This window comes from Phalaenopsis equestris, unplaced genomic scaffold, assembly GCF_001263595.1.
Source record: "Phalaenopsis equestris unplaced genomic scaffold, ASM126359v1 Scaffold000224, whole genome shotgun sequence".
In the NCBI taxonomy this organism is placed as follows: Eukaryota; Viridiplantae; Streptophyta; class Magnoliopsida; order Asparagales; family Orchidaceae; genus Phalaenopsis; species Phalaenopsis equestris.
The window spans coordinates 3680231-3704527 of NW_018164666.1; the positions used below are offsets into that span (position 1 = coordinate 3680231).

Genomic DNA, 24297 nt, shown 5'->3' on the forward strand with positions numbered 1-24297 from the left:
CTAATTTTGTCTGCTACTGAAGCTACACCAACCCTATCACAGATATATTCATTTCGCAAATTGTCTCCAAGTGTAAAGCCACTCATCCACCTAAGCATTCTCATCTTCGTAACACTTCTTAGTTTCATGCTTCTCTTTTAAAGGCCAAAATTTTGCGCCATAGAGCAATGCAATTCTCACCACCATCTTATAAATTTTTCCTTTTAGTCTTAAGCGGTACTTTTTTTATCACACAATAGGCCCGAAATAACTAAAATGTGCACACCTTTTAATAATTTAATCACACCAAGTTACGACTCTGTCACTAGAACTAATACTAAAACTACATTCCATTTATTCAGTTTTAGTCTACTCAAACAAGGCTGTTAGACTTCAAAGTAGAACTCCATAATTTGATCTATTTCCTACGCTCTTTCGCTAGTCTTATCCATAAGAAGGATATCATCAGTGAAAAGTACACACCAAGGTACATCCGTCTTTAAATTTCCAATAAGAGCATAAATAATTGAAGCGAGCAAGACATGGGGTTAAAGTCGATCACTGATGTAATCCAGCTGAAATAAGAAAATATTTAGTCAATCATCTGGTTCACAAGTAACAACTCTAATATATATATTTTTAATGACTTCAATATAATTCATATCAACACCTTCTTTATTGGAACTCTCCAAAGAATATCTCTTGGAACCTTATCATAAGCTTTTTCTGAATCAATAAAAATCATGTGGAGATTCTTTTTATTTTTTCAGTACTTCTCAATCAAACCTGTCAATAAATGGATTACTTCCATATTAGACCTGCTTGACATAAATCCAAACTGATTATGAGAAATCTTTATAATTCAGCTTAGCCTCTGTTTAATTATCTTCTACTATAATTTGCACACTCTTGCCCATCCCCTTTATTCTTAAAAATGAGGATCAAAACACTCCTCCTCCACTAATCTTTTTTAGTTTTTAAAATAATATTAATGAGTTTGGTAAGCTAAGAAACTCCAAATCTTCTAAATATTTCCACAATTCAATTGAGATATCATCAGATTCTACATACCTTCCACCCTTGATTTTCCTGAAATCGGCTCAATTTTTTTTTACTAATGTGACGTTAAAAATAAAATATTTTAGTATTATTAATGATATTAAGATTACTAAGATCAATCATATTTTCAAAAACTTTATTGAAAAATGGAGGGTTGTGTTAAATAGTGAACAACCAATATAAAATTTATCAAAAAATCATGATATAAATCATATATCAAGACCATCCCATCCCTTACTTTTGGCCATTAGCATAGTCATACGTAAAATCAAAGTTTAGGTTTTTGATATGTGAATCAATAGGAATTAGGTGGTACTTACGTAAATATTCCTAAATTTTTACATTTATACACCATAGAATGCATAAGCACATCAAAACATAGCTTTATTTAAAATAAATTAATATTAACGCTATTTATTATTTGATTAAAAAAATTGAGCTCTACATCAAATTGTGGGGATTATTTTGATTTAAATTCCTTTGGCAAAAATTTCCCTACCAAATATTATATATTCAACTCATACAAATAAATCACTGGAAAATCAAAACCTCAAGTACATAAATTAAATACAAAATTATTCTTCGAATTGGATGATCACAATAGCAACAAACATAAACATTAAAGGAAAAAATAATTCAGAAATGAAATAACCTTCAATTTAAGAAGAAAAAATTCGCATTTTTTTACCACATATATCTTGTATGCCTATAAAAATACATGCATTAGCAGGCAACCATATAAAAAGTGTCCCGCCGATGAATATCAACATTATGTTACAACTCAAAACTACAATCTTAGCCCCAAAAATAATAATAATAAATAATGATACTATCACTGTTGTAAACTGGAAGTATAGTCTTTGATCATTAATATCTCACCACAAAACTTCTTAGGCACTTGCTCCAAATCACTCCCTTCCTGCCATGCCTGGCCTACCACCACTCCAGGACCAGCATGACGAATGTATGTGACCAAATGGTCATTCAAAGGCCAGGGATGCTGCCCTGAAATTTTGACAGAAACAACATCAGCTCATAATTAATAACACATATCATTTTATCACTGCAAATGTACTAAATCAATGACTGCCAACCAAATTGAAAAGGGAAATTTGCATACATAGCACACTATTCTTATGTATTTGCATATCTCACACCTAAACTTTCATATTTACACGCATAACACACTTTGGTGCTTCAAACCTATGCATGAAAATGTGTATTTCACTTTTAAAAAGTGATAATTGTGCTATTTTGTTGTGATATTAGGGATTTGAGCTACATGTGTAAAAATGAAAGTTAGGTGAGATTTGTAAATACATAAGAATTATGTGCTAAGTATGTAAATGCCCCAAATGAAACTGCCATTGCTATTAGATTGAGTAAAAAGTTAATACTATACTAGGCATGGGAAAGCCTTCAGGAAATTCAGATAAGCCTAATAGTCCATCACCAAACTCATATGCCAGATCACAAGGCTGCTCCGTTGAAATTATCTCCGTAACTTGTCTAACAGTGAAGTACAATGGACCATAAAATTTTGATCCTGTAGAAGGTAATAACCCACCTGAAAGCATGCAAATTTAATTATAATAAACAGAAATATATGTGAAACATACAATCAAGTTTAAGCTGTACAAAACATAGACATTCAGCAAAATTAAAACCTTTCTTAGGCCCCATTTGGTTGCATGAACAGAGTTTGAAAAATGGATAAGGTCTGCCAAGCCTATCATTTGTTTAAAATTCCATGCTGACTTTTAAGCTCTACAGGTAATCTTAAAATTCACCAAATATAAAAATTTCAATCTCACGCATGATGAGGGAAAGTGAAATCAGAAAATTATAATAAAAGTTTTTAATTAACAAACTACAAATTAAATGAGCCCTGGAATGTGGTGAAGGTAGATACAAGCAGCCCATTAAAATGGACTTCCCAGTGAAATACTGAACGTTCTCAAGAAGAAAATTAAAAAATAAGAAAGGAAAAAAAAGCAAGGCATGTAACCGCACAACATTTTTAAGTTGGTCAGAAAGCACGGCTAATTGTACTGTTTAAAATGTTGCTGTGGAACACATCTCTAAAATTTTATCCAATGACAAAGAAATCAGATAATTTTTTCAATGGCGTGGCTGGGCCAAAGTAAAAGGTGCAGCTGAAGTAATCTTAAGATCAAATTTGCCTAACTATGGTTTGATTGATAGTTAATTTATACATATACTTGAAGCAAATTATAGCTGACAAGAGCCTCGGTGACTACATTACTTCAATCTGAGACTTTAGTTTGGCATAATAGCAAGGGTATGCCCAGTTCCGCCGCGTGCTGCTTCATGGGCAACCCTCAGTTTTTTTTTTTCTTTTTCTTCTTTTTTTGGCATTTACACGCATACCACCTAATTCCTATATATTTGAATATCTAAAACCTAAACATCACTTTTTACATTTAGACCACCCAAATCTGTAGTGTTATATATTTACAAATTAAAGTTTAGGTGTTAGATATATAAATACATAGTAATTGAGTGTTATGTATGTAAAGCTTCTTTTTTCTAAGCATTTCTTGGAAAGCGTCTCATCTGCCACGCTACAATGTTTGGCAGGGCCTGGCTTCATGCGTCGCCTTCTCTGCACGGAAGCTGCGCAGAAACTAACCTCAAATGGGAATGTTTCATATATTCTGGCTCAACCTCACATGACTGATAATATAATATTCTCGGTTATTAATTCGAGAACGAAATGAGACAAAAAAGACCCTATAATCGGCATTTGATTTGAAACTGAATTAATTAATTGATTAATGAATAACATTAAGCTAATCAAACACAAGGTTAGAGTGTTTCAATGGCATAATTTTCAACTCATCCTAACATTAAATGATAAAAACAAGCACACTATCTGCAAACATGAATGAACAAAAATTACATGTACTAGAAATTTTTATTTTGACACAACCTGTAAATTGTGAAAATTATGTCAATTATAAGGATAATAGATCCATAAAAAATTTACCCAGATTGCACTTCATTAAAACTAACCATGAATGGCATCATAGTCTAAGCATAATGTCACACCCCGCCATCTTCAAGAATAATTGACAAGCTAATCATGGGAAATGAAGATTCTAGATAAGATCAGAATGTAGAGAGCAATTTAAGAGACTAAAAGATTTCACGGCATTCTAGAAAAAACTATAAAGTACGAGAAATTTCCAATAAATTCTAGAAGGTTCAACATAATTTCAAAAATATGCTGAAAAAAAAAGCTTCAAGAAAACTTTAGAATATTTTGGAAACTTATAGAAGCATGTATATATAAAGAACGATGTATAACTCTCTTGACGATATTATATTCTAATGTAATCTAGAAAGTTTCCTTAGGCTTGGGAAGGACCATAAATAAAAATCCTACCCCCTCATTTGATTCATCCAAGAACCATCCAAGGTTCCCAAGCATTCAAGTGTTGTAATCACTCTTTCTTAGTGAAGTGTTTCTTTCTCCAATACTTCTCCCTACTCTTCTTCTTGGAGTGTTTTGTGCTTATAAGTCGAAATGTGTGAGAGTTAAATTGATTTAGTGCCAAATAAGAGCGTTGAAGCCGCACGGGTGGCTTGAGATAAGTTAGTCTGTGACAATTGGTATCATAGCCAAGGCTTGAAGATATGATAAAGAGAGTCAAGGAGCACGTAATGGAGTCTGAATCCACAAATGTGGAATCATCTCAACAAGGGCGAGGTCGTCAAAAGCAACGAGATCCAGTTGCATCCAAACCATGGAAGATTCAAGGTGATCATGCACGGTTGTGATTCGTGACTTGCTCAGGTGTAGGAGGCAATGAATAGCACGGAGTCAAAGATAGAGGATGTTGGCCAAAAAGGTTGATGGACTCGAGGAGGACATTACAATCCATTCGCGATCAGAGGCATGTTGCTCCAACTAGATGAGTCCTTAAGGGACCAAATGACAAAGATGTGTGCAGACTTTATGGGGTAGCTCTAGGAGGTACGAAGAGCCCATGAAAACTAGATTAGCGGCATACATGCTAGCTTGGAGATGTGTGGAGACATTTCGTCAAGCAAGAGGGCAATAGAGACATCTACAAATCATCATACATTTGAAGCCAAGCGTATTGAAGTGTCAAAACCAAAGAGTTTTGGAGGAGCTCGCAATGCGAAGAAAGTGGACAATTTCTTATGGGGACTTGAGCAATACTTCGAAGCGATGAGGATTATGGATGAAGAAGCAAGTATACAATTTGTAACTCTTTGTCTCTCAAACATTACTATGCTTTGATGGACAAAAAGGCGATGAGATATAGAGAAAGATATATGCACTATATCCACCTTTGATGACTTCAAGAAAACGCTAAAGAGAATTCTATCCTAAGAACGCGGAGGAAGAGACTAGAGCATGGTTGCGAAGCTCAAACAAGAGGGATCGATTCGGGAATATATTAGAAAGTTCATAAACTTGGTTCTTGAAATTCCCAACATGTCTGACAATGATGCTCTTTTAAACTTCATGGATGAACTCCAATAGTGGGCAAAAAGAGAGAGCTTGGGAGACGGAGAGTGTGAGATCTTGCCACTGCTATCACGGCTGTCGAAAGACTAATTGATTACTCAAAAGAGTTCACAAAGCCTAAAAATAAGAAGGGTACCTATGTCAAAAGTGGAGAAGACAAAGATGAACATAAGAGACCCGCCACCAATCGACTTAATCCAAGGCAAAAGGTAAATGGAAGTCTAATAACAACAAAACCAAACTGCATAACAACTGCTTCCTTTGTGGAGGACCTCATTGAACAAGGGATTTTCGTCAGGAGAATACTCTAAACTCTCTCCTTACAAGCCATCAAGAGGAAGAAGGTGGTGATGTTATCGGATTATTGAACAAGGGATTTCCATCAGGAGCAAACAATAGCATTCTCAATATTGTTTGTCAATAGCATGTGCATCATGGAGGGCAACCAAGTTTGCCTAATACCGATAACAAGAGCTAGCAAGCAAGAAGCCAAAATATTATCGATCATTCAATTAAAGAAGGGCATCCAACGAGTTGAGGAGAGTTACTTGGCTATTCTTCATGACTCCAATGAAGAAGGAAAGCCCCAAGAAGACAATTCAATTAAAGGTGTTTCACCACCAAATTTACCAAAAGAACTACGACCAAAGAGGAAGAAAGATCAGCAGACCGAGCTAGAACTAGGGATTGAGCCGCTAGCCATAAAAGATTATTGCATGGTACCCCTCTCCCCTACAACCAGGTACGAGAGAGAAAGATCGGCCTTCAAATTAGCCAAATCCTGGAACAAGCAAAGCGAGCTAGCTCGAGCCACATTACATAAAGCTACAAGAAGAATAAAGAAGTGGGAAGACAAGAAAATGAAACATGAAGACACATGGGAAAAGAAAAAACTGGCGCTATCAAGTGGAAGTCGCAATAAGGGCAATGCGAGCTTAAGTTGGGGATGGTGTCAAATCCTGCCATCTTCGAGAATAATTGACAAGCTAACAAAAAGAAAAAAAGATTCTCGAGAAGACTAAAAATGTAGAGAGCAATCCAAGGGGTAGAGAGCAATCCAAGGGGCTCTAGAAGATTCCACGACATTCTAGAAAAAACTAGAAAGAAAGAGAATATTCCAAAGAATTCTAGAATGTTTCATATAATTCAAAAAATATGTTGAAAGGAGTAACCTTCAAGAGAACTCTCAAATATTCTGAAAATTTCTAAAAGTTGTTGTGAAAAAAGACGACAATAAAGCGAAAAATTGGAACGAGAAAATCACACATACAAGCAAACACGCAGAGATTTATGTGGTTCAACAAATTACCTACGTCCACGGAGCTGCAGAGAATTTTATTGCTTTGAGCATTACACACCGTCGATAACTTTGACGATCACAAGAAAGAATCTCTCTTCCTCTCTCTCTCCTTAGCCAACTCGTAAGCCACCAAAACGGAAGAACCGAAGAACACCAAGGGGTTGGGAAAGGCTTGCAAAATTTTCTTTTCCGTAAGCCAATTGCCAAAAAACCAGAATAATGAGCAGAGTACTTGAGTTTTCAATTCCAATCGTTATAATCATCCACCATTTAGGCCCATTTAAGGCAAGTCCCTTCATCAAGGAAATCTGGAGAAGGCGGGAAGATCCAAGCCTTGATTCGCAAACAGAAGAAAAAACGGGAGTGCGGGAGAGCCAGCAAACGAGAAGAAAAACATGAAAACAAATAAAATAATTTCAGATAAATTCCAAAGATGTAAAAATTGTCCAAACGAAGTAGTAGACCGGACTCCACATTACTCAACAATTCTCCCACTTGGAGACTGGGACACTAGCTACATCATCCACTGGTTGCATCACTCTTTTACTCAAACGTGATATCCTCTAATTCTACAACTCAAAGCCCCCTGTCTTCAAGCTAGAAGGCCAATTGAAGTTGAGCAAAATTTCAATTTCTCAAGCGTAACACCCTTATTCAACATATCAGCAGGATTTTTGCTTCCATAAATCTTCTCAAGTAACAATTGTTCGTCATCTAACAATGACCGTATGAAATGATACCTGATCTGAATGTGTTTGATCCTGGATTAAAATACAAGATTCCATACAAGAAATATGACGCTCTGACTATCACTGTAGAGAGTGACCTTTTGATTCTTCTGACCTAATTCCTCCAAGAAGCATTGTAGTCATATCATCTCCTTTGCAGCCTCTGACACTGCAATATACTCAGTTTTTGTAGTAGATAAGAAAATTGTTTTCTACAGGTTTAAGCCACATGATACTGCAGTGTCACTAAGAGTATAAACATACTTGGTAATACTCCTGCTATCAATGTCTCCAGCTAGATCAGTATCAACAAAGCTCTGTACCTCTAAACTCTTTCCTGAGAAACACAAGTCGGTTTCTGAAGAGCCTTTCAGATATCTCAAAATCCACTTCACAGCTTCTCAATTTTCCTTTCCTAAGTTACTCATGTATCTACTCATAACTCCCACAACATGAACAATATCCGATCTTGTGCAAACCATAACATACATAAGTGAACCAATAGTTGGAGCGTAAGGTACCTTACTCATGTGGTCTCGTTCCTCCTCCGACTTGGGTGACTGATTTTTGTTCAGTCTGAAGTGACTGCCTTAAGATGTCAACTAGTTTGGTCTTATCCATGCTGAACCTGCTGAGTACCGTTTTCACATATTCTGCCTGTGAGAGTTTCAACGTGCCTCTAACTCTATCTCTGACAATCTTCACGTCAATGATTTGTTTTGCAGCTCCTAAATCCTTCATTGAAAAGTGCTTTGACATTTGCTTCTTCAGATTATTGATAATATTAATATTGGGTCCTGCAATAAGTATGTCATCTACGTACACGAGTAGAATGATGTAAGAATAGTCAAAATGTCTAATAATAGCAACAATATTTGTCTGACATCTACTGTACCCTGCATTTTGCATGAAATTATCAAATTTTTGTACCACTGCCTAGGAGCTTGTTTCAGGTCATACAAACTCTTCTTCAGTCTGTAAACTGAATCTTCCTTTTTTTGTACCACAAACCCCTCAGGTTGGTGCATGTAGATGTTTTCTTCAAGGTTCTCATGAAGAAAGATTATTTTCTCATCAACTGCTCAAGAAATATGTCTTTAATAGCCACCATGAATAGTACCATTCTAATGGTTGTGTGCTTCACCACAGAAGAAAATGTCTCAGAATAATCAATGTTTTGCTTCTGCTGAAAGTTTTTTACAACAAGTTTAGCATTGTACATTCTACTGCCATCAAGCTCAATTTTCACCTGGTCACCTAATTGTTGTGTAATGTCTTCTTCCCCGGTAGAAGTTTTGTCAACTCTCATGTTTGATTTCTTAGCAAAGAATCAATCTCTTCTTTCATGGCCAGTTTTCACTTGCTAGAATTTTCATCTTATAAGGTTTCTTCATAACTTTGTGGTTCTTCACCATCTGTCAACAGAATGTAGCTCAAGGTTGGTGAGTAACGCTAAGGAGAATGTCTATTCCTGACTGACTTGCGAACCTAGTTGTAGGAGTTGACGGCTCTGAAAAATAACTGCAGAACAATAGTAATGAGTGCCCCAGACTCACTCTCTTCATCACTTTCATCACTGCCCTGCACTGTAATCTAGAAAGTCCTCTTAGGCTTGGGGAAGACTATAAATAAAAATCTCTCTCCCTCGTTTGGATGCATCCAAGAACCATCCAAGGTTCCTAGACATTCAAGTGTTGTAATCACTCTTTCTTAGTGAAGTGTTTCTTTCTCCAATACTTCTCTGTACTCTTCTTCCTAGAGTGTTTTGTGCTTAAATGTTCAAACTTTATGAGGGTTAGGTTGATTTAATGCCAAGAAAGAGCACTGAAGCTGCATAGGTGACTTGAGATAAGTTAATCCGTGATAATAAGTTCTATAGAAGTGGGTAATCCTACAACGCTAGTTAGGCTTCTACAGTGTAATTTGTAGGTCAAAGATAATAATCACCGAAAAATTTTCTTTAAATGTGGGGAACCGTCCCAGAACCTACATTGTTTGGAAGCCTCATATATTATGTATGCCCTTATGAGCTCTAAAAGATTTTATTCGCTTCAGACATAAATAACACTACAGCATTCATAAGAAATCTATAATAAACCTCTTGACCACACTATAATGATTTTTCTAAAATTACACTATAAAGGAAAATATCTATTTCTAACATAACTTTGTAATTTCAGCAATCTTGCCACGTCAGAAGGCGTGGCAGCCTTCTAAATTACTCAACTGAAAATCCAGCAAATATTTATTTGTTACCATAAATCTATAAAAAAGTAAAACAAAATTTTAAACTAGTCAGCTATCGCGCAAGATATTTTCAGCCAAACATAAAACTGATAGTTTGACAACGGTAACTCTAGGACACAAAGAGGCCCTATAAAAACTCATCCTGAACATAAAATAGTTGAATTCTTAGAAACTTGCAAACAAGATATTGGACGAATATAAAAAATAAAATAGAAGGAAAACATCGAAAGAATGTTTATGAAATTTATTGAAATAATTTAAAAAATAAAAATTATATGGTGTAGATAATCTTACTAGGGATTAATCGCCCATATGTGCCACCATCCTTCCCTAGAAAAATGACCTGACTAATATCAAAATTTAAAAATGCATTGAGATATTTAGTATGATGCACACTTTGAAAAAAGAAAATAGTCAGAAGAAACAGAGTCAAGCTAATATAACCTTTTTGAAGTCATTTAACCAAGACAATGCCATTGGACCTGTTCATTGGACCTGTTTCAAAAGTTCGTTCAAAAAAAAAAAAGAGAGAGAATTAAAAATGCTTAAAAATAAATTATCGTAAATTTACTTCCAAATGAGTAATATGGCATTAATTATTTCTTACGTTGATTAACTGGGGCGCTTACATGACATTTAGTGTTTAACTAACTGTTCAAAAATTACTAATCATGGTGAACTTCTGGGGCAAAATTAGTATCTTCTTATAAATTAATCTCAAATATGCAAGTGGAGAAATGCTTATGACAAACAAAATAATCCTTGATGGAACTATTCAGCACAATAAAAAAGCATGCAAACCATTACATGCTATTGCCAAAAGGTTAAACAACCTCATACATGTATTCTTAAAAAAAGGGGATAAAAGCAGGCGTTAAATCAATTGACGGAAATTCTATACAAAACTACAATAAACTCGGGATTGTATATTGTATTTCATAGTAATCATACATGAACAAACAGGTGAAAAGATGCAGGGAAAGGTTTTTGTCAACAATATCTTATAAATGATTAATGCCTGTGTGTATGTGTCAGTTTGTGTGTGATGCAGGATAGAGAGAGGAGGGAGAGACAGAGAGAGCGAGAGAGGGAGAAGGGGTGGTGGGAGGGAGGGAGCGAGGGAGAGAGGCAGGGATGTTTAAACTTAGACTAGAAGAAGAATGGCACTTAAGGCTAAAATGGGACCCTGGAAATAGTATATCATGATTCACGAAATTAAAGAAGTTTCACTAATGAAGTTTTCACAATCCCAAAATATGGAATGAAGAGTTAAAATATATTCCAAGGATTTATGGCCTATTATACAGAAGAAGTTTTACTGAACCAAAAAAGCTCAAAAGAAAAACCATGAGAATAAGTTATATAGAAACTGCTATAAATTTTTAGGGGATAAATTACTGATCACTTCCTAAAAGTTAACTCCAAATAGCTAGGACAAGGTTAGAGATGATGATGATGAGTCATTACTTCTTGAATTCAGGTAAATTTGACTATATATGTTGAATTACAGGTTTCCTAATATTTAGTTGCGGTACTTTTGTTCGTAATATAAAGAAAGCTGAAAAACATAATCAAGCAAATTGATTGTATTTGGGGTCAGCTCTCTCGAGCTTAGGCTTTAAGCCAAATTTAAGCCTAGAAAGCATTGTTTTTAGATCCCCCTAGAATCAAAACATAAGAATCTTTTTTCAAACTTATTCATAAGATCAGTTAGTTTTTGTGCTTCGTTTTATTGATTTATATTCATTTAGAATTCAATCCTAATAGAATAAATACAGGTACTTTTCTTTTAACAATATTTCACTTCAACTCAAGTGAGGTTAGGTTCTAACCCCCAATCTTTCCTTTTGTTCCAACACCTATCCAATATACTTTTGTTTGACTAAGTTTTTATTCTAGCAAAACATATCTGCATTCACTCAACATTTTTTTGCTGAGAAAAAAAGCAAAATGACCATCACCCAACCAGAGAAAGCTTTAGGATCTATCCTCCCACTAAACTTAGATGCATCAAATTTAATTTTCTTATTTTATATCATTATCAATATCATAATATTATAAAAAATAACAGCATAATCTGCATCATGATATTCTCTACGACAACTATCATAATTATTTTACATGGTGAGATTCTGGTCTTCTAACGAAGATGTGAATGAGTTCTTCATTTCAGCTAGATTCATTATCCAGTTCTCTAGGATTAGTTTTCATAGTTTGATAACAACAATTTTAAATGGTTTTGTAAATATTGAATTCGAATTTGTCTGGGAGACACACCAAGAGATTAGAGAGATTGAACCAGAGAAAAAGGAGAGAGAGAAAGGAGAGGAGTGCACAAAAATTTGCCCCTCTAAGGCAAAAAAAAAATTCTCGGGCTCTAATGATCATTTTTATATAATGGAATGTTTTCGATATATGAAGAGGGTGAAGAACCAAAAATTTCCTCTTGTAAGAAGATACGTAACAAAAGAGAGAAGCCAAAGGTCCTATTAGATAAAGAGCACTCTCTATTTAAAGGAAAAATAATATGATAAAAGAAAATTACATTTATAACACTGTTTTAAGAGGGGTTGTATAGGTTATTCTAGTAATCATACACCTATGAGTCAGAGTTGTGGGTCAGAGCCCTGCTATCCTCTGGCTCGGTCGATTGAGGCCGAAAAGGCGAGATGATTAGTGTCGTCGGTCGGCCTTCTGGATTGGGATCATCAGTGGTTCAGCCCTTACGGTCTAGGCAATTGGTTTGATTTCTGAATAAGGTCAACAAGGTTGATCCGGTTGTTCGATATTAGCTTGGGCGGATGAGTTGTGTCACTCGTCAATCCTCAATTCTCGAGCAGAGGATGTCATATGGGCATGTATCGTTGGGTTGGTTCGAATGAACTCTGGCTAGCATAGCCAATCTTTTTTCTGGTGGGTCCAGCTTTGTCACGTCACTCTGTCTTAAGTTGTTGAATTTTCTTGAGATTCATGCTAACACATTTTTTGTATACAAATTTAGTTTCCCGATTCACTTGCTTCTCGGAGATTACTTTGTGATAAGAATAAGAAAATTTAATGCAAAAAAGTGAACAGTGCTTATGCTTAATAATTTAATAAATGAACACCACTTGAATTTCGTGCTTGCAATTCCTATAAACATGGAGTAAAGGGACGTGCTTTTCCCATCTCCCTCTAATTTTCTTCGCTCGATCACTCTGAACTCCGATAGCCTGCATGGTGAATAAGTCATCTTCCAAAGTTGACAAGTACAGCAAAGTCGTACCGTAGAGCTTTTGATAATGTGAGTTGGGAGAGTGAATCTCGCTTGAAAGAGGAGCGAAGGTAGAAAGTGTTGGCGAAGAAGTGTAAGAGACCTGACCTGGAGGATCGGGTCTGGTAGTCGAACTCGTTCCTTAGTTGCCCCAGTGAGAAGGGATGAGCGGAGGAGATCTGCCTGAGAGGAGCACGTGAGGAGAAAGTTCATCTGGGGGAAGCATCTCGAGTAGAGTAAAGTGGTCGTTTAAGGAGCCGTCGCTCAGTCAATCGGCTCTTATTCAGACACCAACATCAGAAGCAAAGCAAGGAGCTGCTGGTGCTTTGGCACAGTCTGGGGCGCCAAAAGTAGGCTAGGGGAACTGTGCGAGAGGTTGTTGATAACTCGGTGTCGTTGGGAGCGCAGGGTGTCACTAACCTTCCTCCACTAGCCGAGGGATAAAAGACTGATGAGGAAGGTATCTCTTTCACAACTTTGGAGTGAGAAAAAATCATGTGTGGAGGGTTTTTGTTGGGTGTATTTTCTTTTTCTGAATAATACTTTATAATGTCTTTTGACGCAAAGTACTTGATCACTAGAGTGGTGATTGTCAACTCCCCTTCGGGGGAGGTTGGTGAAGATCCGGTCACCAAGGTGGACCGAGGGTCTGCTAAGGGTGCTCCCCACCAAGCTGAGGCTGGAGTTGTCGTCCGAGTCTCCCAGGGGAGGCCAAAGTAGAGGTGGCTGGAAGGGCAAAATGTCCCAGCTCAAAGGAGCATCGGTTGCATGAGATAGAAAATTCGTTAATCCAGGCGGCCAAATTTCCTCAAGACTGGAAGATGTACCTGTTGGTTGAGCGGGTGAACAAGTTGGAGAAGCTAAAGGATGAGGTGGCTCTCATTCGTGCTCAGGAGGTTGTGCTCTGTAAAGTAGTTATTCGGGTGAAATTTTTGGCCATCTGAGATGCATCTTCAACCATCTAGAAGGTGTCTTCAGCCATCTAGAAGGCGTCTTTGGACGCTCAGGCACATGTTAAAATAGAAAGAGCGGATAAGTTTTGGATTAGGAGGCGAACACTTGTACAAGCAGCTGCTTCAACAAGAGTTTGACTCATCTGAAGCGATTGTTGACGGTTATATAAAATAGTTTCTTGAATAATTGCTGAGAGGCTGATGTAAATATTATTATTGAAATAAAAAATTTAAGTTTTATATCTCAATTTGTGTGTTTGATTGACTCCATTTCCACATTTTTTGATTGGAAAATGACATCATTGCCCCTGCGATGGTTCGACTTCATTCCATTCTCTATAAATATGACTGAGGGTGTAAGAAATCACTATGCGATTGTTCCATTTTCTTTAGTCCTCTCCGTTGATCATTTCTTTCCTTACGACTTTCGTAGCGCCTAAGTATTCCCAAGAGCTCTTTGGCTCCATCTCATCTGAGAAGGTTTAGATTATGTCGGCACGTCGGGTGGAGTATCTTCAAGAGTCCTATGTATATAGGCAGAAGTGGAGGTGTTGAATTTGGTGAACACGTTCGTTAGCATCCTCATCAATCTCTGATGTGGGTAAAAGTGGGACCACGTCAAGGCGTGTGAGTAGGTTACGCTCGTACACAATTTCAAACAACGTGTCCCGTAATCTGACCCGTGAATTTGTTAAAGGTGACTTCGACTTGCGCAAGAATGAGATCTCATTGCTTGATGTTTTTTTTTTTTTTTTCTCACGAAGCATCATAGAAGATTCCTAAGACTCCTATTTGCTACTTTGATCTAGCCATCCGTATGAGAGTGTGTTGCAGAACTGAATTGAAGTTTAGTGTTTGATTTACCCAAAGGGTCATCCAAATGTGGATCAAAAATTTGACGTACTGACCAAAAGTAATGGTCCTAGGAATGCCTTGAAGTCTCACGATTTCTCGAAAGTACAAGTTGGCAATGTGAGATGCTTCCAACATTCAGTTGCAGGCCAAAAAATGTCATCATTGAGAAACTACGATCACGAAATCCTTGTTTCTTTGTGTGTGGGGAAGTCCTATCACGAAGTCCACACTGACGTCGAACCATGGCACCACAAATACCAATAAAGGAGTGTACAATCTTGTATTATGCCAACGAATTTTGACAACATGACAAGTTTTAACTTGCCAGACGTGTCGCTCCACATCCTTCGTAATTCGGAGGCAAAAAAAAGTGTTCTCTCATGAGCGCGAGTCTAATCCCTACCAAAATGGCTGGTTAATCCTCCAATGTGATTCTCCTTGACAATGGCCTCTCTCAGTGAGCATCGAGGAATGCATAATTTATTTTGGTAAAACAAGTAGCATTCGTTAAATAATACTACACGATAATCTTCTCCCGTCACTGCTCCTAGATCTCCGGGAAGTCCTCGTCTGTCTCGTATAAGTCATTTATAATCTCAAAATTCATAATGCAGGTTTTCATGGAAATAATCAACAAGTGATGATGGCTCAATGAGTCACAACGAGATTCTGCCTCCCGGCTTTACGCTTGAGCACAAACCAAAATGAAGCTAAGAATGCCACCCACCTGGCATGTCAACCTTTTATTTCTCTAACTGTTTAACAATTTTAAAGCTTTGTAATCTATGAATAGGGTGAACTCATTCCTCAGTAGATAATGACTCCAGTATTCTAGAGCTCTGACAATGAAATAAAACTCCTTGTCATAGATTGAATATTTTTATCGTGCATCATTTAACTTTTTGCTGAAAAAAATGATGGGGTGACCTCCTTGACTGAGTACAACTCCAATGCAAGTGTCAGATGCATCACACTCGACCTCAAATAGTTGGTTGAAATCCGATAAGGCTGGAACTGGTGCCTGAGTCACCTTCTCCTTTGGTGTGTCGAAGCTAGTCTGAGTTGTGGCTGTCCAAGTGAATTATTTTCTTTTCAACAATATTGTGAAGGGGGCGTTGATGGTGCTGAAGTTCCTGACGAATCATCGGTAGAAGGATGCTAGCTCCAAAAATTGTCATAGCTTGGTGAATAATTGTGGTGCGTTCCAGCTCACGATTGTCTTGAGCTTCGTTGGGTCTATCTATTGTCTGTGCTAAAAATGATGTAGCCCAAAAAACAAACTTGGCTCGTGATGAAGTAGCATTTCTTCAGGTGGGCGTATAATGTTCGGATAGTAAAACCTCGAATACCACCCGAAGGTGTTGAATGTGTTCCTCTTTGGATTTACTATAGACAAGAATATTATCGAAGTAGACCGTCACGAATTTCCCAATGTAACCCAAAACACTTGATTCATCAATCGCAAGAAGCGTTGGGTGCATTGGACAGGCCAAAAGGCATAATTGTCCATTCGCAGAGACCAGTGCCTTGAAGGTTATCTTCCACTCATCTCCTAGCCATATTCTTATCTGATGATATCCACTGCGCAAGTACCGATAAGGCTGAAAATGGAGCCTAAGTCACCTTCTCCTTTGGTGTGTCGAAGCTAGTCTGAGTTGTGGCTGTCCAAGTGAATTCTTTTCTTTTCAACAGTATTGTGAAGGGGGCGTTGATGGTGCTGAAGTTCCTGACGAATCATCGGTAGAAGGACGCTAGCTCCAAAAATTGTCATAGCTTGGTGAATAATTGTGGTGCGGTCCAGCTCACGATTGTCTCGATCTTCGTTGGGTCTATCTATTGTCTGTGCTAAAAATGATGTAGCCCAAAAAACAAACTTGGCTCGTGATGAAGTAGCATTTCTTCAGGTGGGCGTATAATGTTCGGATAGTAAAACCTCGAATACCACCCGAAGGTGTTGCATGTGTTCCTCTTCGGATTTACTATAGACAAGAATATTATCGAAGTAGACCGCCACAAATTTCCCAATGTAACTCAAAACACTTGATTCATCAATCGCAGGAAGCGTTGGGTGCATTGCACAGGCCAAAAGGCATAATTGTCCATTCGCAGAGACCAGTGCCTTGAAGGTTATCTTCCACTCATCTCCTAGCCATATTCTTATTTGATGATATCCACTGCGCAAGTAGATCTTACAGAAGACGGTAGCTCCGTGTAATTGATCTAAAAGAGCATCTAAGTGTGGTATGGGAAACTGATATTTGATGGTATTTTTATTAATGGCGTTGTTGTCAATGCAAATCTACCATGAAAGTCCGTAGGGGCCATAATGGTGGGGACAGCACACAAACCGGTGCTCTCTCGGACTAATCCTCTCGTAACAAGATCCTGCACCTGCCGCTTTAGCTCCTATTTCTCAGTGGGTTGCAATCTGTAGGTGGGTCGATTTGGTAACACCAATCCTGGTATGAAGTTTATGGTATGCGAATGTCCCTTAGTGAGAGTAATCCATATGAAAGGTTGTCGGTCATTAGATCCTGGAAGTCGTGTGGCAGTGGCTTTAGACGTGCAGGTATCTCATTCTCCTCGTCAGTACCTTCTAGAAGGACTAATGCAAGTGTCATCGGTGCGTCTTGAACTAACTACAGAAAGGTGGCCCGTGAGACTAGTGCATCCTCTGTGTTGATCATGCCTCACGCACCCTTGACAGGTAACAGTATGATGTGCTTCCCATCCTTAGACATGTAGGTGTTCTTGAAGTCGTCGTGCAAAGTTTTACAGTCGAACTGCCACAACCTCCCTAGTAGAATGTGACATGCGTCCATCAGAAACATATCACACCAAACTTGTTCATTTAGTTGATCGCTGATTAATTATTTGACTAAGCACTGCTGATCTATGCATTCAGCCAGGTGAGAGAATAGGATCCCAAGTTCTTCACCATTAACGTGGATATGACATTTTCACAACTTACACCGTCAATGATCAAACTGCAGACTCTACCTTTTAACGTATGCATGGTGTGAATGATATTATGACTCAAGCATGGTAGGTCTGTCTCTGGTTCTAAATGCAAGACCCTTCGTATGACCAACATTTTCGACTGTCTCCTGGAAGTTGAGATTCTTCCTCCAAATTAACCTCTAAGTCGGCTTCCCCAACTTCCTTGATGATGCCTTCTTCAGTGAACGAGACAACCCGACTTATGGGACAGTTGCAGCGATGTGGTCGTAATTGTGGCACCTACAACACTTCCGAGCAGAAACTGTCTCGAATGAACTGCCCTTTTCTAGTTTCATTCCACTCGGAGTGGTCTTCTCGCTTCCTAATATTGCCTTGCCAACTTCAAATGTGGTTTATCAGCATGCATGGTTGTAGGGCTTGAATATTGATTGTTGTCAAAAGGAGAACTGTGACATGGTCTGCATCTGCTGCCTTTCTACCTTTAATGTTAGGTTGTAGATATCGCCCAACATCAAGCAAGGTTGTAGTTGAACAACATTGTAATGGAGGGTTTTAGCAAAGTTGTTAGGTTCTAGACATAGCTCAACTAACTCGCACTTCATCTGTAATTGGTCAAACTTTGTCGTGAACTCCTCAACCCAAAGTTCTCGCCACTGCAGGTTGTGGAGCTCGAGGAACATATCCTTGCAGTAATGGGGTGGCAGGTACTTCTTATGCATAATTTTCTTCATTTTTGCTCACTAGATGATCTTGTCGTTTACATCTCTTTTGCGTTGTCGCTGCAGTTTTTCCCACCATAACGAGATGTTTTTCTGCAATTTAATAGCGACTAGTTAAACATGTTTATCCTCAAGCAACTCCTTATGTTCAAAGATGTGTTCGACCGCTTGCAACCAGTCAATGAAGTCGTTGGGATCCATGCTTCCGTCACACACAGGAGGTCTGGCATGATGTCGAAGTCCCGGCGGGTGCCAAAAGTGGGCACCTTTCGTGGCCTACTTTAATAGTGAATGTTGAAGCAGCATGTTGATATTCATCATCACTGTCGTTTTTGCGATGAAACAGATTCAAATCATCATCACGGTCTCCTCTTCAATTCTCGAGGTCACAATCAGGGGTAATGTTGTCTTGGGTTCCATCGTTCAACTAGAACAATCGTTACTGCAGGAGACAGATTTCCTGTTGTATTTCTTCCCGGGTTGGTTCTGGCACATATCGAAGTGGCGGCATGACCTGGGCTTGATTTGGAAGGGGGTGGAAGAAAAGAGATGAGAGAATGAAGGTGGAGAAGACAAGAAAAGGAGGGGAAGGAATAGGGAAAAAATTTTGGTTGGCTTGGGTGGGGGCGGATATTGGGGAACCCTAGGTTAGGACTGGGGTTGGGCTAGTTTTGATACCAAATGATATCAGAGTAAATCCAAACCGCGACACAAACAACAATTTTTTTATTGCTAACTTCAAAACGGTACAAAGAAGACTTTGCAACAACAACATAGCAAAGATAACGACAGATAACAAGGCAAGTGCAGAAATAAAAAAAACAAATGTAAATAACAAAAAACAGAAACGTCCTTTTCTTTCGAGGTGCAAAACCGACAAATGGAGTAGGCTGGAGTTGTTGCAAGAGGCGGTGGTTGGCGGGAAGCGTCGATTAGATGATCGGGAGTCAGTTGAAGGGGGCTGAGCGGTCTACGTTCGATGGCAAGAATGGTCGATGATGAGTAGAAAATTGCAGGGAAGGTGATCGACCAACGAGAAACGCTCAGGAAGGTGGACAATGTTTGTTGGAGGGATGGCGAGCTGCAAGTGACTAGAGAGAGCAGGCGGGCAGTTGACAGGTCGGTCTTTGCAAGAGAATGACGTTGGCGAGTTCTATGAGTAGTTGAGGTGAGCATGGAGGTCATTCAGTGGCTCATATGTGTTGAGGAGGGGCGTCGATGGACTTGCTAACAGTGTGGGGTGTGGCTATGGCGGACAAGGATTGGCGTGGCCTACGGCCTTCAAGGAGTAGGCGAGGTTGGCCACCCGGTGACTGATTGGAGATGAGCATCACCTTGGGCGAGGAACAGCCAAAGCACCGTTCGCCATCGGGTACAACCCTTCGACTGCCTTGGAGGCACACCTGAAATCAGAGATGAATTAAAAAACTTCTTAGCAATCAACACACAACAACTAAAAAAAAGATAGGACTAGAGGCTAGACTAGGTAAGTAGGAAAATAGGCAATGATTAAAGAAAAGTGGAAAAGAAAAGGAAGAAATTTGAAATGCAGGCTAGGAAAGAAGGGAAGGATTAGGAAGGGGAAAAATTATAGTAGGAGATGATGAGGCTGGACTGGTCATTTGCTTGCCCTTACTCGAATCTCGGAGCCCCGCGCCACCTAGTATCAATTTTTTTAACCAAAAAACCTTAATATCTTTTCTTTGAGAATGCTGAAAAGATCAATGGGATAAATATGGGTAAAAAAAGCACTAATACAGACATGATTAGAAAAACATTAATCGCAGCCAAATGAGTGTTAACCATAGGATTTACATAGTTCAATCAGGAATGACCAACATTCTCGAGATGAGTAGGCACAGAAAAATATATCAGTAGATGTATAGAAGAGTACAAATTAAAAGGATTAACAAATACTATATTGAATCCTCTTCTGAAGAAAGCTAAAATGAACATGTACAACTCATCACATTTGAAATAAGCATTTTGTCAAAGAAGCCAAAGAAGATGGGTAAATAATTTTTCTCTTACCAGATCTCCAGGAACAGTCATGGAAGCCACCAAACCCTCCAAAAAAAACTCTCATTTCTCTCTCTCTTAATAGATTTATGTGATACGGGTAAAAGAGGCGTTATTAATTTCAGCCACAACATGGAAAAGAACTGGAAAGAAAAGTGAATAACATGAAGAACAAGAAAATGGTTAAACACTACTTGGGAGCCACTCAGGATACAACTGCAGGGTAAGGTTTGAATGGTTCAAAACCTCCCAAGAGAAAACAAACACAAGCCTAAAAACCCCTACACCACACAAAACAACCCCTATTTATAAAGGTTAGACTCTTCTAATTATAAGTATGTCATCCTAAAACATAGAGAAACAAAAAACAAACTAAAACACATAAATCAAGATATCTAAATTGAAATAAAACTCTAGCTCCCAAGTTATTCTCTTGAGATTGGCAAGATTCCCTCATATTGAGCAAGCTCGGAATCTAATTTGTAATGAGAAACCAAATTAGAGACTTTGAAAGTAATAAAATCACTTTAATCCCTAGGTAGATCAAGTTTGGTGATCCAAGCATCCTCCAACTTTGTCACTGTTGAGACCGGATCAAGGGGTTTCCAACAACAATTCTGAAGCATCCCAATCCACTTGATATCCATTTCTTGAGAAACGAGACCAACAGGTGCATCTTGTTGTAAGATATTCAGTTTGTTTCATATTAGGGGAATGTAATGACTGAGCTTTAAAACTTGGTTCTACCTAAATAATGATGTCTGACATATATGATCATGTAAATCATGATGGCTAAGAGCAACAAAATCGGCATATTGACTAGTTTGATCACTCTATAAATCATTTCCAACATGGAAATATTTAGTATCAGCACTACTATCAACTGCATATTCAGAAATTTTCACTCTAAAAAACTGATCTCACTTTAAAGCATATCTACAATTAGAGGCTAAAAAATAGTCATTGCCATGCACGTCGTATACGGGTATCGACGACGATTCTAGTATTGATTCTTCAAACCCATTGAAAATTGAGGCTTCTTGATGAAATGGATTTTCGTGTCCTTTCTCAAGAATTTCATATTATTGATCCAACTATTTTTCGTTCATTTTTCTCTTTTTTATTTTAAAAGGGAGTCGTCAGCTTGTCGATCGTCGTATAATTCCCCTATTCGAATAAGTCTCCCTCCCGAACCATATAAATGATTCGAAGAGGAGAGGAATCGAATAAGAAGGGACATACGACAAAGTGACAAACAAGAGAAAAAGTAAAACGTGAAGAGTCTACGTGCGATAAACCTCGCAAGGATATGTTAAGAATGTCGGCCCAAACAAGATCGGGCGGAGGCACCTTAAACCAATATCCGCGAAAAAAGTATCTACATAGACTACTCATAACCAGAGAGTCAGGTGTATGTACCTGTTCTGGGGTCAAGAGCACTCCCAGAGGAACGTGTTCCTACTGGTTATTGGGGTCTCGGGGGATACCCAAGAATACTCTCGATAAAAGGAATTTCGCTTCATATTATCATAGACCTGGGGTATAGGAAATCAGGTGTATAGGTAACCAAAGGAAGGTTATTCCGTGTGGGAACAATCCCAATGCTTCAAAGCTCACGCTAAACAATCGGGCAGAGAATGAGTCTCTCACATCCCGGAATGGATAGCGGTTTATCAGCATATGGGGCGCACGAAATAACCTAAATCATTTTAACGGGGATCTCCCAATACGTCAAAGCACATCCGGGCCAAAGGGCAGAGGACAAATCGTCGTATCCCAAATGGGCGCCAGCTCATCGGCATCGGGCCGTCAAGGTGATATCAACGAGGTCAAGGAGCGACAGAGCTCAAAGGGGCTTAACAAAAAGGAAGGTAAAATGATCCTAAAAGGTAGAGGTAACTGGGTCGGGGTACCACGGACCCGTCATACACAGCTACTAGGACCCTAAGTCTACCTGGTCGTGAAGGTAGTCGACCCAACACGTCCTGAAATCCCCGGTCAGCAATTCGTGAATTGCATCATCCACGGGAACCTCGGTAGCCCTAAGGGCCAAGGAAGGAAACGCTGGAGCTCTAAGAGGTGGGACTTATACCTGCTAAAATAACAAGGATGCCTCAAGAAAGAAATAGAAAGTGGAGGTTCAGCTACAAAGCTGTAACGCTCCAACAAAAGGACTTACACCCCGTATGGGTCGGGGAGCCTTCTAACACCGTAGGCGCACTAGACAACCACCTATATGAAGGTATGTTGGGCCAGTCAGGTTGGAAAAGTACGGGGACTCCTCCTCGGGACATGCAAATATGAATGCAGTTATCTAGAATGATCCTAAGTATTGTGGAGACCCTATTAATATGTGCAGGAAAGTAAAAATTGCAATTTTTTAGATCTTGAATATTTTAATCCTAAATTTTAATTATCTTGAATATTTTATTTAGGATTTTGTAGAAAATTACAATTTTAGGGTCCTTAATGAGCCTATGTTATATCGTGAAATCCCAGATAAAACACAGAAAGAAAACAAGAAAAACACATGAAAGTGCAGAAATTCAACATGTTGCAGAAATAAAGCAAAGCAAGTCAAACCAAAATAATAAACAGGCGGTGTCGCTGGGTCAGCAACATATCCCAGAAAGGAAAAAAAGGCGGTCGGACTCCGCATATACATGTCCGGTCCTAATTCTATACATCAATATAAAATGCAAAATTAAGATACGGGATACGAGCATCTGCTCCTGGTCCCTTCCACGTGGTTCCCGCGCTAAATGTCTCGGAACCCGTGCCCGTATTTTATTTCTGTGACAGGACTCTCCTAGACTCTAAAAAAATACATAGGAAAATAAAAGACTCAATTCTGCATGAAAACAAGTGTCAGCGGGAAAACTCACATGCAAATAACGTATCATGAGTCATGTCTTAATGGTGGGGGAGCTAATAGCACCTGCAAGCAAAAGGGTCAGAAATCATTACTTGCTCCCCCAATAGCGGTACCTATGTGTGTATAAAAATAGAAATGACTCCCCGCAGAAGAACGCCCTAACACACTACCACACATATGTAGTATGCAGTTACACCACAAGCACAATGCAAAAGAAAAATGTCTGACTAGGGCAACCAATCCAACAAAGAATAATAGTCAGACATCAAAAAGACTATCTAGCACCCTAAATCCTAGCCCAGCACACCATCTAACGAAAAAGTGCATCAACCTAGTATCTAAGTGGGGGTAAGTCTAGGTATAATATGACTTTGACGGAGTCGTCATACTGGCCCCATCCTAAAGATTCAAATGATCTAAAGGGTGTCACGAAGAATGATGACACGAGTTAGATCTATTAGATCTTTAGCACAGTCATACTCGTGTCAATCCCGATGACTTAACTCGCATTGCTCACTGGGATCAACCCAGCAAGAATGCTCGTTAAGGCATTGCGACCAACACGGGGTCACTCTCCTAACGAACCTGGCTCGCTATCCATGCAAACATGCAAATGTTAATGCAAGCAAATCAAAACATAAAAGTGGTGATAAAGAGTATGCCATGAAGACAGTGACTGGAAGGAATGGGCATGCCGTAGCGGCAGGGGCCCGCGAAGAGGGTATACCGGTAAGGTAGTGACCCAAAGATGGGCATGTCGTAACAGCAGAGGCCCGAAAAGAGGGTATACCGGTAAGGCAGTGACCCGAAGGGAGGCATGCCGGAGC

The 24297-nt window shown here is 38.8% G+C and overlaps 1 protein-coding gene across 2 annotated transcripts in view; it reads right to left on the reverse strand.

The window, feature by feature from the left end:
* Positions 1–1723: 1723 nt before the first annotated feature.
* LOC110023346 overlaps positions 1724–24297 on the reverse strand; it is a 30349-nt gene continuing 7775 nt past the window's right edge. Inside the window, exons 4-7 of one of the 2 annotated variants that reach the window (XM_020722712.1) lie at positions 10280–10317; positions 10130–10178; positions 2441–2605; positions 1724–2043 (exon numbers count right to left, since the gene is read on the reverse strand). In XM_020722712.1, the coding sequence (XP_020578371.1) occupies positions 1871–2043; positions 2441–2605; positions 10130–10178; positions 10280–10317 (425 nt within the window). In that variant the 3' untranslated portion in view covers positions 1724–1870. Of the gene's footprint in view, positions 2044–2435; positions 2606–10129; positions 10179–10279; positions 10318–24297 lie in introns of both variants that reach the window. The other variant, XM_020722713.1, reaches the window with a different exon arrangement.